The 17,443-nt window shown below is 36.2% G+C and overlaps 1 protein-coding gene across 3 annotated transcripts in view; it reads left to right on the forward strand.

Annotated features, from left to right (window-relative positions):
- LOC101889867 (glutamate receptor ionotropic, kainate 2) overlaps positions 1-17,443 on the forward strand; it is a 42,261-nt gene that overhangs the window by 11,764 nt on the left and 13,054 nt on the right. For all 3 annotated transcript variants that reach the window (XM_059132013.1, XM_059132011.1, XM_059132012.1), the window contains exons 9-12: positions 8,406-8,490; positions 12,271-12,547; positions 16,178-16,379; positions 16,480-16,702. In XM_059132013.1, coding sequence (XP_058987996.1) covers positions 8,406-8,490; positions 12,271-12,547; positions 16,178-16,379; positions 16,480-16,702 — 787 coding nt within the window. The remainder of the gene's footprint in view (positions 1-8,405; positions 8,491-12,270; positions 12,548-16,177; positions 16,380-16,479; positions 16,703-17,443) is intronic.

Consider the following 17,443-nt stretch of genomic DNA (forward strand, 5'->3'; position numbering starts at 1 on the left):
CCAACAGATACATTTATATCAAATTTCAGGATTTTAGCTATATTCCCTTACCAAATACCAAATTTAGTAACATTTATTAATTTATATAATTATACTACATATTCAAAACCACCTCTATACTTCAATTCCAGATACCAATAAAGTTCTTAATATCAAATCTCAGGATTCCAGTCCTATCCCTTCACCCAATACCAAATTTAGTGCCATTTAGTATTTTTCATACAAATATAGGAAGCATTTCCAATCACTGCCAAATCTTAAACACATATGTCATCAGTAATCTAAATATCAAATTTCAGAATTTTATCCATTTCCCTTCAAGGAAGACCGATTTTAGTACCATTTAATACTTTTCTCAACCTGACGAAACCATCTCCATATTTCAATGCTACAAATGTTTTGCGACCATTATACCAAATTTCAACTTTCAAGCACCATCTGTTCACCAAACACCAAATTGTACGAAATATAGTACTATTTAGTATGTTTTGTACACTTAGTACACATTGTCATTCTCATAACAAATTTCATTTTCTTAGCCCCACCTGTTCACATAAAACCAAATAGTATCATTTTAGAAGTTTAAACCATTTTTGAACTTTTCATAACCTTAAAGTTCGAATTTCCAAAAATCCTTTGGTACATATATCTTGTACTTCATTAGTGACTCTCATTTCAAATTTCATAGTTGTAACTCATTTCTTCCGTTCAATACAAAGTATCAATTTTTAGTACATTTTAGTACTTTCTGGACTAACAATTTCCAGCCCTATCACATACTTACGCACCAAATCTAACCCTAGTGCAAAATTCTAGTTCAGTCTGTTATATCACTACTATTTCACATACATATATAGTTTGGGCATATTATATATAGTCTGATACCAAGAATCAAAAATTTGAATAACTATAACTATTATTCAAATTAAACAAGGTAAAACGTAATAATTGTATCAAATTTAGGTCAGTTGCCAAAATTGGTAATTGGCTGACACACAAGTTCGATGTTAGGAACAATTTCAACAAAATTCAAAATAATTCACCGATTTTTGTGCCAGACTGATCGGCCCATCCCTTCTGTCACCTTTTCTGCAATGGGTCAAAATTAAAGTATAGGTAAAATAACGTAATAACGATGTGAATAAAAAATATTTTTGTGGCAAATATTTTTTTTGTATTACAGGGAATTTTTTCATTTTGACTTACATTATTGAAGTATAACAGCGATACCTAAAATTCGACGTATCGTACACAAATATTAAAATTCTGCCAATCGCTATATTTTCCAATTACAAATGTTTATATTTTTTTAATTATTTGTATCTATTTTAACACACCGAAACTGAAATTTTTCAATTGTCAATGTTGAAGTTTTTCAACCTTGAAATTTGGTACGTCCGATGTATTCCTTGTGTGGTGAAAATCCAAGCGAGATGAAATGTTATTGGAGATTAAACAAGGAAAAAAACAGTAACTTTGGACGGTCCAAACTTTTAATACCCCCCAACAGTATCTGAATTCAAACGCATTCCGCTTTAAACTACAGATACCAGTAATGATAATGCTGTTATACTTTTCAAAACCCAATAAAGTGAGTGAGGCCGTTATATGGGGGCTATACCAAATATGGAACCTATATACTTTAAGTTTTGCCATCTACCAAATCTTCTTAAATATGAAATTTGAAACAATTTCATGGGTAAATGTGACTAGAAACAAGTTAAAAAGCAGTAAGTTCGGCCGGGCCGAACTTTGAATACCCTCCACCATTTGGAACGAATTCGGAAATTTTCAAAAAATAAAGTCATTAAAAAATTCTGTTAAAATTTTAAAAATACCGAATATAGTCGCTATATTGGGCTCTGTACGACGTGGACCCCAACATACATAAGCATTCAAATTCGAAACTTAAAATAAACGGTGAATAATGTAGCTAAAATCATCAAAATATCGTATATAGGGAGGTACCGTTATATCGGAGCTGTGCGAAGACCTGGACCAGCATAGACAATTTTCTGTCGCAGACTGTAGTTTCCATTACGAACTCTAAATACGTAATTTGAAGCAATTCCGTTAAATTATGACGCTAAAATGGTTAAAATACCGAATTTTGGGAAGTACCGTTACATGGGGGCAATACGAAGACGTGGACCTGCACAGACAATTTTTTGGCATAAGCTGTACATAGTATTCATTTCGAATCTCAAGTACCAAATTTGAAACAATTCCGGTGAATAATGTCGCTAAAATCATCAAAATACCGAATGTCGGGAGGTACCGAAGACGTGGACCTGCACAGACAATTTTCTGTCTTAGGCTGCAGTATCCATTTCGAGCTTCAAATAACAAATTTGAAACAATTCTGAGGAATAATGTCGCTAAAATCATCAAAATACCGAATATCGGAAGGTACCGTTATATGGGGGCTATACGAAGACGTGGACCTGCACACATAATTTTCTGTCATAGGCTGTAGTATTCGAACTTCAAACACCAAGTTTAAAAGAATTCCGGTGAATAATGTCGCTAAAATCATCAAAATACCTTGTATAGGGAGGTACTTATATATGGGAGCTATATGAAAACGTGGACCTACATGGCCTAACTTCAAACACCAAGTTTAAAAGAATTCCGGTGAATAATGTCGCTAAAATCATCAAAATACCTTGTATAGGGAGGTACTTATATATGGGAGCTATATGAAAACGTGGACCTACATGGCCTATTTACGAACTAACCTGCCTACTGGAAAAATAAACACGTTTGAAAAATTTTAGCCTTCTATCTCAATTCGTTCGAAAGATAGCGTGATTATAACAGACATACAGACGGACAGACAGACAGTCAGACAGACATGGCTAAATCGACTTAGAATTTTGCGCTGATCAAGAATATATATACTTTGATGGGTCTGACATGAGTATTTCGAGGAGTTACAAACGGAATGACAAAGTTAATATACCCTCCATAGTATGGTGGAGGGTATAAAAATACCGAATATCGGTGGAATCGTTATAAATATTAAATGTTTTGTCACCGGAGCTAAAACCCACTATGAAGTACAAATACCAACTTTTGACAAATCCGTGGAAAAATGTGGCAAAAATCATCAAAATAATAAATATCGGGAGGTATGGGGATGTACGAAAACGTGGACCTGTGCATATTATGTTCCGCTACAGAAGCTAAAACCCATAACCAATTAAAATACCAATATCTGGACAAATACCTTGAAAATGTGGCAAAAACTCTGTATTTCTGCATATTTTTTAAATTTTTAACTCTGCATTATTTATAGATGAAAAGGGTGTGCTTCGGCATTGTCTTTCTTTCTGTGCATTTAACGGCGCTGTAAAAAGGCAAACCCTTTCTCGCTGATTTGTGTTGCTTAAAAACGCAAGTTTCTGCAATGAATTCACTCTTTCCGTGACGGCGCTGTTCTGGATAAATAAATTTGCCCATTTTCGCGAGATATTTCTTTATATTTCCAAGAGTGAATTCTGCGCTGTAGGTAGCGCTACCATGTCTAATGTAGGAAATCTTCGTTTACAACAGTGAGGAATTTTCCTTGGGCTTTTTGCAGGATTGTAGACACAAAAAAAATTGATCTGCAAAATTTTGAAGTTCTGCGTCAAATAATGTGGTTTGTGTCGTGATTTCAACAGATAGACGAACAGACAAACGGGCACCATTAAATCGACTTAGCATTTTATCCTTATCATGAATATATATACTTTATGGGGTCTACGACGAATATTCTTTTCAAAGGGTATAAAGATGTCATGAACAAATTTGGAGACATTCTCCAATATTTTCACTAACTTAGCTCTGCAGAAGTTATTGCCTTTTTTATTGTAAATTAAAACAAGTAAAAAAGCAGTAAGTTCGGCCGGGCCGAACTTTGAATACCCTCCACCATTTGGAACGAATTAGAAAATTTTCAAAAAAATAAAATCCAATAAAAATTCTTTTAAAATCTTTAAAATATCTAATATAGGAAGGTGCCGATATATGGGGGGATATGCGATATTGTGGACCTATAAAGACAAATCTATATCTGCGTGTAAAGTACTCACAAGGAACTCCGTGTGTGGATTTTCAGACAATACGATTGGAAAATGTGGCTAAAATCATCAAAATACCGAATATCGCGGGGTACCGTTATATGGGAGCTATACGTTATCGTTAACCTATATAGAGAATTCTCTGTCGGTGGGTAAAGTGCTCACAAAGAACCCCTTGTGTACAAAGAACCCCTTGTGACCATTCCGTTGAAAAATATGGCTAAAAACATCAAAATACCGAACATCGGGGGTACCGTTATATGAGGGCTATACAATATCGTGGATCTATATAAATAATTCTCTGCCGGGGTATAAAGTACCCACAAGGAACTCCTTGTGTGGATTTTCAGACAATTCCGATGAAAAATGTGGGTCAAATCATAAAATACCGAATATCGGGAGGTACCGTTATATGGGGGATATACGATATCGTGGACCTGTATAGACAATTCTCTCTCAGGGGTTGAAGTACTCACAAGGAACTACTTATGTTGATTTTAAGACAATTCCATTGAAAAGCGTGGCTAACATCGTCAAAATACCGAATATCGGAGGTTACAGTTATATGGGGGATATACGATATCGTGGACCTATATATACACTTCATTTTGAGGAGGTAAAATGCCCACAAGGGACTCCTTTTGTGGATTTTCAGACAATTCAGTTGAAAAATGTGGGTAAAATCATCAAAAAACAACTATCGGGGGGTACCGTTATATGGGGGCTATACGATATTGTGGACCTATATAGATAATTCTCTGCCGAGGTATAAAGTACCCACAAGGAACTCCTTGAGTGTATTTTCAGACAATTCCGTTCAAAAATGTGGGTAAAATCTTCAAAATACCGAATATCGGGGGGTACCGTTATATGGGGGCTATACGATATTGTGGACCTATATAAATAATTCTCTGCCGAGGTATAAAGTGCCCACAAGGAACTCCTTGTGTGGATTTTCAGACAATTCCGTTTAAAAATGTGTGTAAAATCAGCAAAATACCGAATATCGGGGGGTACCGTTATATGGGGGCTATACGATATTGTGGACCTATATAGATAATTCTCTGCCGAGGTATAAAGTACCCACAAGGAACTCCTTGTGTGGATTTTTAGACAATTCCGTTGAAAAATGTGGGTAAAATATTCAAAATACCGAATATCGGGGGGTACCGTTACATGGGGGCTATACGATACCCACAAGGAACTCCTTGTGTGGATTTTCAGACAATTCCGTTGAAAAATGTGGGTAAAATCATCAAAATACCGAATATCGGGGGGTACCGTTGTATGGGGGCTATACGATATTGTGGACCTATATAGATAATTCTCTGCCGAGGTATAAAGTACCCACAAAGAACTCCTTGTGTGGATTTTCAGACAATTCCGTTGAAAAATGTGGGTAAAATCATCAAAATACCGAATATCGGGGGGTACCGTTACATGGGGGCTATACGATATCGTGGACTTATATGGACAATTCTCTGCCGAGGTATAAAGTACCCACAAAGAACTCCTTGTGTGGATTTTCAGACAATTCCGTTGAAAAATGTGGGTAAAATCATAAAAATACCGAATATCGGGGGGTACCGTTATATGGGGGCTATACGATATCGTGGACCGATATAGCCCATCTTCGAACTTGACCTGCCTGCAGACAAAAGAGAGATCTGTGCAAAATTTTGATTACAACAGACGGACAGGGCTAAATCGTCTTAGAATTTTACGCTGATCAAGAATATATATACTTTGTTGGGTCTAAAATGATTATTTCGATGAGTTACAAACGGAATGACAAAGTTAATATACCCTCCATACCTTTTTTGGTGGAGGGTATAAAAAATAATAAAAATGGCGATATCGGGGCTATTACAAAACCTGCACCTTGATTGAGCAAATAACAGTGTCTTCGTGTGGAGGTTGTGACCTTCTAAATACCGAATACCAGGAGGATATAACAATGAAAGGTTTATGTTGAATATTTTTAACAGGGGAAGTTCGTATCCTCAGGGAACCTAAAATATTAAATAACAACTAATTTGGTTGAAATGTTCAAAGTACTTTAAATATTCCTTTGTATAGAGCTATATCAAATAGTTAGCGTATAATTTCCACTTTTGTGAAGAAAGAATTCACATAATAAGAGCTATCGAAATACAGTTCATATGGTTTCAAAATGTGGCTGGAATCGTCAAAGTGACGAAGGTAAATATGCAACACTATATGGGAGCTCTACCTAAACGTGGGCCGATATAGTCCATTTTTCAATACCAGAGATCTTATGCGTACCATAAATGCCTCTGCTAAATAATTTACCTTTAATAATGTTCCCTCTATCAGAAACTTAACTGACGGATCTAATGAGGTCAAGACTGTTGAAGTTGGTGTCAGTTAGCTCAGATTTGGATATTACTATATACAATTTCCCCCTATTGTATGGTTATTGGGCAACAAATGTATAATATTTTTCCGAACAAGATGAATTTTAGCTCACACAGTTGAATAAATACTGGAAAGATTTTTTTTTTTAATTTTTTTAAAGTGGTTCGGCTATAGAAGTAGCTTCATTATATACAGGGTGAGATAAAAAAACTGCAACAAAGTCAAATGCCATAATTTTTAAATTATATTGGATTTTGCTTTAAATATGTCGGAAATAGCATCCAATTTTAGAATAAGTTTAGATTGGTTCGAATTGATCACCTTTGGCACGAATTATTGTCTTTTAACGGCCAATGAAACCGTCACACGTTGCCCGAATGTTGTTCTGCGGTATTTTGGTCCATTCCTGGCGAAACGCTTGCTTGAGAAGATCGACACTTTGGTATTTTTTAGTGCCAATCTTGCTTTCCAAATGGAATGGAAATGATGATAGGAACCTCATTTTGTAACCATTCTTGAGTGGCGCGTGCTGAGTGTTATGTTGCTGAGTCCTGTTGGAATTTCCAAGGTCTGCGGACAAAATGTTTGCGTACCCAAGGCACACACCCTTCAGAATATTCGGCATTTATTGTGATGGCGGCCCACACCATCAACCGAAGGTGCACATTTCACCTTACTTCTTTGGAAAGTAAACACGATCATTTTGTTTGTTTACAAACTGCTGGACAACGAATGTTTTCTCATCGGAGAAAACCAAATTCAGCGTAAAATTCTAAGTCGATTTAGCGATGTCCGTCTGTCTGTCTGTTGTAATCAAGCTATCTTTCGAATGAATTGAGATAGATGGCTAATATTTTGCACACATGTTTATTTTTCCAGTAGGCATGTTAAGTTCGTAAATGGGCCATGTAGGTCCACGTTCTCATATGGCCCCCATATAACGGTACCTCCCTATATTCGGTATTTTGATGAATTTAGCGACATTATTCGCCGGCATTGTTTCAAATTTGGCATTTGAAGTTCCAAATGGATACTACACCCTAAGATAGAAAATCGTCTGTGCAAGTCCATGTCTTCGTATAGCCCCCATATATTCGGTATTTTGATGATTTTAGCGACATTATTTTCCGGAATTGTTTCAAAATTGGTATTTAAAGTTCGTTATGGGAACTGCAGTCTGTGACAGAAAATTGTCTGTGCGGGTCCAGGTCTTCGTATAGGCCCCATATATCAGTACCTCCAAAATAACGGCTATATTCGGTATTTTTAAAATTTTAACAGAATTTTTTAAGGATTTTATTTTTGAAAATTTCCAAATTCGTTGCAAATGGTGAAGGGTATTAAAAGTTCGGCACGGCCGAACTTACTGCTTTACTACCGAATGGAATATTGCGATATGTTCAGATTACGAACCATTTTTCGGCCACTGCGACGCGGGGTTCGATTAAGTACGTCCACTTCTTTGACGCTGTGTAGTCCGTCCACTTCACGGTAACGAGCGATGGAAGATTTATTCACATTTAAATACTGGAGTGCTCTAACGATAGCCACTTGTGGTTTTCCAGCCAAATGTAAAGAAATCACACTATCACCCTTGAATTCCATCACGAATAACTTTTTTTCTGGAAAATTCTCACCAAAATGTATTCTCTTCTCTTTAAAAATTTTAACAGCTGTCGGACGAGTGCCTTGGAAATGACAGCAGTCTGAAGTTGGTTGCAGTTTTTTATCTCAACATGTATATATGTAGCTTCAATTTATAGTTAAGCCTTTCTAAGTTTGGTACAAGATAACAGCTCTGTCAAATGTTGTTAAAATAGAGTAAGATTCCGATACATGTATTGTGTTGTAGAATATAATATGATCCACACTGACTTTGGTTCTCGTTTAATTTTTCACATTATGGTTTAAAGTTTTATAGAAATTTTCGATTATTCAAAACCACATCGCTCTCTTTTACAGCGTGCCGATTTGGGTATCACCGATTTAACCATGACTTCTGATCGTGAAAGTGCAGTTGACTTTACAATTCCTTTTATGAATTTGGGTAAGTATGAAAAGCTTTTTCGCATTTGACATTATTTTTTGCTTTTGGTTCTTGTTCCGTTGCACGCTGCAAATGCTTCCAATTAGAATGATAATAACCGTGAAATAGCAACAAAGAAAGTGAAATGCTGGCTATGAAAAAAAAGAGACAATAATGGCAAGAGTAGCAAGTGTGAAAATTGTAATGTCAGCATTTGAAGCAAAAGATGGAAACTCATTACTGACTTTGGCTAAAATGCTTGCTGTCCTTGTATTTGTAGTTGTTATCATTGTTGCTGGTGTAGTTGTTGCTGCTGTTGGTTCAAGCCCAAGTACAACATCATTATGGAAGAAAAACGAATATGCATTGCATGAGCAGTGCTATTTCCTAAAAGCTGTTTAGGTATATAACAGTATATACCAGTAGAGTTGTCATATAAAGTAGACAATTTATTTGTACATGTGTCAAAATTCTAAGCTTTTCGGAATATTTTGGTTTTTGAATAAAATACTGATGTATATGTAGAAACGTATACAATATGACCTATTATCCATAATATAATAAATTATATATAAAGTTTCCCTTTTGAAGAAACATAATCCTTAGTATGTAGTGGTACTTTCACTTTATGTTTTAGTATTTGTGCTGGACATCCCTAATATCACTATTGTATGTCTATTTATATACATAAATCATTGCATGTATTCTTTCATTACTAAAGCAATCTCTGTGACAACAGTTCTAATTAACACTGAACGAACTAGATACACTGTAAGAAGTATCTCTTTTAATTTCTGTAAAGATTATATGGACTGCTCATGGACCAAATACAGCAAATGTTCAATTTTTTTAATCACTGTTGAGTATTTCTGCCATAGGTTTGCCCATATAAAAATCCATCAGGTCCTTGAGAAATTAAAATATTTTGAATAATTTTTTTTAAAACATAAATGTCTACAACTTCTATCCATTCAACTTAATATTCTGAAGAATAATAAATCCAAATACTTACTAAAGAGGCCGAGAACATTATTGGAAATCCGCAAATTTGGAAATTTATTTCTACCGAATTGGAAACATCCATAACTGCATTTGCGTTAATCCACAGGGTGAGATGGAAAAACTGCAACCAACTTCAGACTGTATCATTTCTAAACCACTCGTCCGACAGCTGTTAAAATTATTCAAGTGACAGCTCATTATAGGCACAAAAGCATTTTGATGAGCATTTTCCATAAAAAAAGTTATCCGTGATGGAATTGAAGCGTGATAGTGTGATTTCTTTATATTTGGCTGGAAAACAACAAGTGGCTATCATTAGAGCACTCCAGTATTTAAATGTTAATAAATATCTTGTGTCTCGTACCATTCCTCGTTACCGTAATACTGGTAGCGTAGCCCGACGTCGAGGAGGTGAACGGAAGAAAACAGCAACATCAGCAGGAATGGTTCGAAAAGTAAAGAAGTAACTTGATCGAAGCCCGCGTCGCAGTGGCCGGAAAATGTGCACTTTCGGTTGGCCACCAGAACTTAAGCGCCGGCCATGGTGATGGTGTGGGCCGCCATTACAGTCGATGATCGCTTTCCGATCGTATTAATCGACCGTGACATGGGAATAAATGCTGAATATTATCGCAAAAATATTCTGGAAGGTGTATTAAAGCCTTGGGCACGCAAACATTTTGACGGCAGACCTTGGACATTCTCACAGGACTCAGCACCAAAGTGTCGATCACCTCAAGAAAGCGCATCGCCGGGAATGGGCCAAATTACCGCAGAGCAACATTCGGGCAGCGTGCGAAGGTTTCATTTGCCGTTTGGAGGCCATAATTCGTGCCAAAGGTGACCAATTCGAACAAATCTAAACTTATTCTAAAATTTGATAATATTTCCGACATTTCTTGCTTTCGTTCAGTGAAATTTAAAACAAATGTAAAAATTATGGCGCGTGACTTTGTTGCAGTTTTTTTATCTCAACCTGTATATATTAACTAGTAATGAAATAACTGATTTCCTGACTGACCAAGAATCAACGCTCCGACGAAACGACAGAAGCTAGAAGGCCAGTCTTGGTAGGCGTGTGAAAAGGCCGTATTTTTGGGAATTCGTACTAAAAAAGTGCGAAAAGTACCAACATTTACGAAAAAATTAATATTTTGTATTAGACGGTACAGAACAATATGTTTTTGGAAATTCGAATTAAGAGTTACGAAAAGTTCTAAAATGGTACCATTTGATGGTATTATGTGAACGGATTGAGCTAAAAACTTGATATTGGACATGAGAATCAAGATTGGTATATGATATATGAATGTGGCTTTGTAAAGGTTTACTAAATATGAAAACTGTACGGTTTAGGGCGAAAAGATGCAACTAGATTTTTTAATTTTGCGAAAGAAACCAATAGGTTTTGTGATAAAAAGTTGATTTTGGAAATGTATACTACAAGTGCTCGAATAGTACTAAATAGTAGTATATATACTTGCAATTTGAAATTTTGTTATATATTGTACCACTTTTAGTTATATTTAGCATCTTTTAGGAAAAATACATGGAACATTTTTCTATGCGAGTATGTTATGAAAAACAAAGAAACTGTTTTTTATTTAAACTTTAGAACTTTAAATTCATCTTTTTAAAAAAAAAAATAGTATAATTTTGACATTTTGCAAAGTTTCAAATTTCCGATCATTTGGTTTGAAATTAGTGCCATTTGGTATCATTTAGTAGCTTTCGTACAAATATAGGATGCATTTTTAAAACCACCTCCATATCTTAACCATAGACACGAATAACAAATTTCGGAATTCTATCCTTATTCCTTCATGCAATACCAAATTTAGTACCATTTGGTATTTTTCGAACAAATATATGACGCACTTCCAAAACCACTTCCATATCATAACCATAGACACCAACTGAGACCTAAAGAACAAATTTCTGGATTCCAGCCAGGGCCTAGGCAAAACGTGACTATAATTTATTCATTTCGTTTTTCAAAAGCACTTTTATACTTGATCGAACTATTTCCCAGCTACATTTTCAAAATTTTTCAATATCAATATAGGTTTATGATCATCCCATAACAATGTACTAATTTCAATGCAATCGCAACATTTAAACTGTGTAGAATGTTTAGCACTTGAATAAACATATCATTTCTGTACGACAGCTAACAGAAATAATTCAGATTTTCTGCTCCGAATGATATATGAACGTTTATTGTCCCTATACAAATATTTATCTAGATTTCACACGTTTTCATTTCATTGTCCCAGAATGCAAATAAAAAACACGAATCTGTCAGTGTACATATCATTAATAACTGTAAAATGTTTCAAGCTTCCAACTAGGAATTCTATCATGGCAATTCGTCCGCCAGCCCCTCCCACTCCCAAAAATACGAAATGAATGAAATGAAGTCCACACAACATACAATATATTTCCTCTAATGATGATGGTGGCAATAACAACAACAACAACAGCAGCAACAACACCAAGAGCAAACCAAGCATTGCAAAATGAGAAAGCATAACGAGAGCCGGCATTATTGCTAGCTATAGAATATGCAAGGACAACTTAGCAGCCTCGTCGGTAGCAATGAAATTTATTTAAGTGTAGCAACATTGACATTAGAAGACTATACCTCGAGTCCTGCCATAAATGTCCTTGAATGCATTTTTCTTTTTGTTTGGAAAAAGTAACCAATTTATTTCCACTTTAAAATATGTGTCTTCTATTTTTTATTTTTCGTTTTATACTTTTTCTTGATCTTCTCTTCTGTTTCTTTTCTCCCCACAGGCATTGCAATCTTGTTTCGCAAACCGATGAAAGAACCCCCAAAACTATTCTCATTCATGTCACCATTTTCGGGCGATGTCTGGCTATGGCTGGGCATTGCATACGTGATGGTGGCATTGAGCATGTTTGTGTTGGGTCGCATCTCACCACCTGAGTGGGATAATCCGTATCCTTGTGTTGAAGAGCCTACCGAACTGGAGAACCAATTTACTTTCATTAATTGCTTTTGGTATGCCATGGGAACCCTCTTGCAACAAGGCTCAGAATTAGCGGCAAAGTAAGTTGAATGCAATGCATATGGATGACGATAATGGGGTGGAGTGTGTAAATTGAAATAGAATCAATGTCTAATCGACGACCAAAAGGACGTATCATAGAATTTGGCATGTAAAAAGCTGGTGGGTGATTAGGCGGGGTAATTTATAAGCGGAAACGGTACTTAATAGTACAAACATTTGAATTTTGGATTAGAGGTTGAATTTTCGCATGTATGTACATCGTAATTGGGATTAACTAAATAAGTTTTTGAAAATTCGTACTAAACATACATTAAAAAGTACTTAAACTGCGTTTTGGAACTAAACTCTATACATGTCTAGAATTTTGAAATTGCTCATGAATGTCCTCATAGATTGCTGAAAATTTGTAAAATGAAAGGAATTCTGAAATTTAATATTTAGACTTGTGCGACAAAAGATACATATCTACGAAATTATTATTTTTTTATTGAAAGGTAATATAATTGTAAATACTAAAAACAAGGGAGTAAATCCTTTATATTAGAATGTGGGTAGTAGGACCATCCACAAATACCAATATATGTGACATTGGATCGGATACTACACCACATAGTAGTAAGGGTATTATGTATTTATGCATTTGTTCGAAACGTGGCGAAGGAAGCGAGATAGACCCATAGTTTCTCTCGATGATCTGCATAGAATCACGTTCTGAGTCGATTCATGCATGTCCGTCGTTCTGTCCATTAATTTTTGTAAACAAAGTACTGGTCGCATTTTTTGCCCGATTAAGATGATATTTTGCACAAATAACCCAAGGACCCAAGGAAGAACCCTATTGAAATCGGTCAAAATTTAGATATGGCTCCCATATATGTCTTCAACCGATTTCGGGTTAATTGTGCACCAAATGGCCAATTTCAGTCCAAATGGCCTGAATTTTAGCACATCCGACCGAATTCAGTCTAGAAAGAAGTACATCAAGTTTTGTAAAAATCCGCTCAGATTTAGCTGTAGCTCCCATAGATATGTTTCATCCAATGTGTGCTTTTAGGTTGCTCACATGTGTAAAATGCACTCCACAACAAGGATATTCGGTACAAGATATCAGAACCAAGGAAGAACCCTATTGAAATTAGAGACAATCGGTCAACATTTAGATATGGCTCCCATACATGTCTTCCACCGATTTCGGGTTAATTGTGCACCAAGTGGCCAATATCAGTCCAAATGACCTGAATTTTTGGACATCCGACTGAATTCAGTCTAGAAAAAAGTAGATCAAATTTTGTAAATTCCGCTCGGAATTAGCTGTACCTCCAATATATATGTTACATCCGATTTATGATTTAAGGTCGCTCATATGAACAATAGTCTTCGCTCCAGATATCAGATACAGCTCAGAAGTTAGTGCTTAAAATTTTGTCAAGATCGATTCAGATTTGGATAAAGCCCCCATATATATCCTCATCCAATTTCAGGTTTATTATTTATTACACCAAATGGCTAACATAAGCTCCGACCGAATTCCGCCTAGTAACAAGTACAACAAATTCTGCGTGAAAAAAGTGCAACAATGTCAAACGCCATAATGTTTACATTTTTTTAAATTTTATTGAAATAAAGCAAAATTTTCGGAAATAGCATCAAATGTTGGAATAAGTTTAGATTTGGTCACCTTTGTACGAATTATGGCCTTCAAACGGCCAATGAAACCATCACACACTGCCCGAATGTTGTTCTGCGGTATTTTGGACAATTCTCGACGTAGCGCTTGCTGAGGTGATCGACACTTTGGTATTTCTTGCTTTCTTGCTTTCCAAAATACTCCAGACACAATAGTCCAACGGATTGGTATCTGGAGATTTTGGTGGCCATTGTGCGCTGGAAATGAAGCGAGGAACCTAATTTTGTAACCATTCTTGGGTGGCGCGTGCTGAGTGCAATGGTGCTGAGTCCTGTTGGAATGTCCAAGGTATGCGGGGAAATGTTTGCGTGCCCAAGGCTTTAATACGCCCTCCAGAATATTTTCGCCATAATATTCGGCATTTGTTCTGATGCCACGGTCGATTAATACGAGTGGAGAGCGACCATCAGTTGTTATGGCGGCCCACACCATCACCATGGCTGGCGCTTGAGTTCTGGTGGACAATCAAAATGCATTTCTACGCTTGTAAACAATATAATGAGCTGTCACTGAAATAATTTTAACATATGTCGGACGTGTGGCTTAGAAATGACATCAGTCTGAAGTTGGTTGCAATTTTTTCATCTCACCCTGTACATATTCAACCATTTCGGGTTAATTGTGCATCAAATGGTCAATATCAGTCCAGTATAGCTCCCATATATGTGTTCCATCCGATTTGGGATCTTAGGTCCCTCACACGTGTAATATGCACACCACAACAATGATCTTCGGTACTAGATGTCAGATACAGCTCAGAATTAAAAATTTTGTCAACATCGGTTAAGATTTGGATATAGCTCCCATATATACAGGGTTGCCCATATTCGACGGACCCATGACTCTTTGGGCCCATTCCAATCGACGAGGCTTGTCCGCAGGCAACATTCTTTGCGTCAATTGAATTTTGTACGGGAACAAATGCAAATCAATGCGAATAATCCGTTGTAAAGTGGACCGAGCCATGTCCAACTGCTGAGAACGGCGTTTTTGGGATGTTCTTGGGGACCTCTCAACACTGACTCGTACGGCAGCGATATTCTCGGCTGATCGCCTTCGTCGACTTTTATATGGCCTCTTCGGATTAAAGAGAGCCTTACCAGTCGAAAATTTTTCGTATAAACGATTAATGGTGTTCTTAGAAGGCGCACCTCTCACATTTTTTAATGTTTTAAAAGCACGTTGAGTTTTCACAATTGACTTCTTCTGTTGAATGTAAATTTCAACTATTTCAGTGCGCTGAGTATTGGTTTATGGTAAAAATTTGCTTGGACTGACGCTTCAAACGCGGTATGTCATTAAGCGATGTGACATCTATGTCAAAAGTTATGGCGTTGCCAGATGGGTCCGTCGAATATGGACAACCCTGTATCTTTATCCGATTTCAGGTTTATTGTTTTGACCAAATTCAGCCTAGAAGCAAGTACATCAAATGTTGGGTGAAATCGGTTTAGATATATCTATAGTTCCCATACATTTTTTTCAACTGATTTGGTGTTAAAGTTACTTACATGCGTAATATGCACTCCACAACAATGATACTTGATACCTCCTCGAAAATACCTCTGCCAAATATTGTCGAGATTGGTTCAGATTTTTATATATCTTCGATATTCATCTTCATCTGCTTTTACTGATATTATTTACCATATGCGTAATATCAGCCTAAATTGAATAGAGTTTATCATATTCAACAGAATTTTTCCATTTGGTGAAACTCGGTTCGGTACATCTATTGATCCACTAATTTTTTCTAAATATAATTCCTTTCGAAGTCATATCATGCACTCAATGTTATTTGATCCATAGTTGGTAGGTTATCATAAAGTCGGCCCCGCCAGACATTTGAACTTTCCTTGCTGGTTTACTTATCAGGCATTTCTTATGTGGTATTCACAAAATGTGTCCCACTTGAAATTTCAAAGATATAAGCATTATCCTCTAACATTACCAAAATAATCTGAAAACCCATTTCTTTCAGAGGATTTTCGACGCGAGCGGTTGCTTCATTTTGGTCTTTCTTCACCCTTATATTGGTGTCATCCTATACCGCCAATTTAGCCGCCTTCTTAACGATTGAATCGCTCAGCACCCCCATTGAAAATGTTGAAGATTTAGCGGCGAACAAAGGTGGTGTTAATTACGGAGCAAAACTGGGTGGCAGCACTTCGACTTTTTTTAAGGTTTGTAACAAACCGCCACAAATAGTGCCACCCGCAGCATGGGTTTAATTGAAATTCATTATTTTCTCTCTTGTTTTTACTTTTATTCATAACTCTCAAGGACGCCAAGTATCCTACGTACCAGAAAATGAATGAATTTATGACAAGCCATCCGGAATATATGACATCTACAAATGCCGAAGGTGTTGAACGTGTTGAGAAAGAGAATTACGCCTTTCTGATGGAATCAACGACCATTGAATATATAACCGAACGGCGTTGCAGTTTAACCCAGGTCGGTTCGTTGTTGGATGAAAAAGGATATGGCATTGCAATGCGTAAAAGTAAGTACAACAGCTTAGGGGTAACAATTTTTGTTGTAGTTTATTATTCGTGTGTGTTGGGATTTTAATCCTTTGGGTGCGTTTTAGTTTTGTGCAATGAAATGCAATAGTATTTTTATATAATATCTTATAATTCTGGGTACATTCATTTAATATACACTCAGCCTTAAGACTACAGGTATTTTTAACTTGATTACGGCGAAGTAATTTTTTCTTGGGGGGCAATACCTGGTTTTTCGAACCTGATACAAAATCCGGGTCTTATCAGGTTCTACAAAATGGATATCATTTGTTTTCTTTCTGAGAATTAAGCTCAAACATTTTTGGGCAATAATCCCCACATCAAACCGTCATACTCCCCATGGGGATTATGCCTGTTGTGGAAAAAATGATTAAAAAATGAAAATAAAAAAACTCAGACATAACCCCCATAATTGCAATGGGGGTTACGTCCGGGCACCTAGTCCAAACTTGGTACGTGGTAATATTTATATCAAACTAAGGGCAGGAGCGATCAAGGAATTTATTGGCCCACTTCATTTTGCACCTCCTGCCAAATATAAACATTTTGAATAACGCTATCAAAATGCAAATTCATTTTCCGATTTTCACTTCTTCTTATATATTATGCAAAAATTGTTGAGGGCAGAATGAAAATGTGAATTACCAATAAAAAGAAAACAAAACTTCTAAACATTTACTTAAAATGATATTCAAATTGTAAAGAAATATTGTACAAAG

Source organism: Musca domestica, unplaced genomic scaffold (genome assembly GCF_030504385.1).
Source record: "Musca domestica strain aabys unplaced genomic scaffold, Musca_domestica.polishedcontigs.V.1.1 92, whole genome shotgun sequence".
NCBI lineage: Eukaryota > Metazoa > Arthropoda > Insecta > Diptera > Muscidae > Musca > Musca domestica.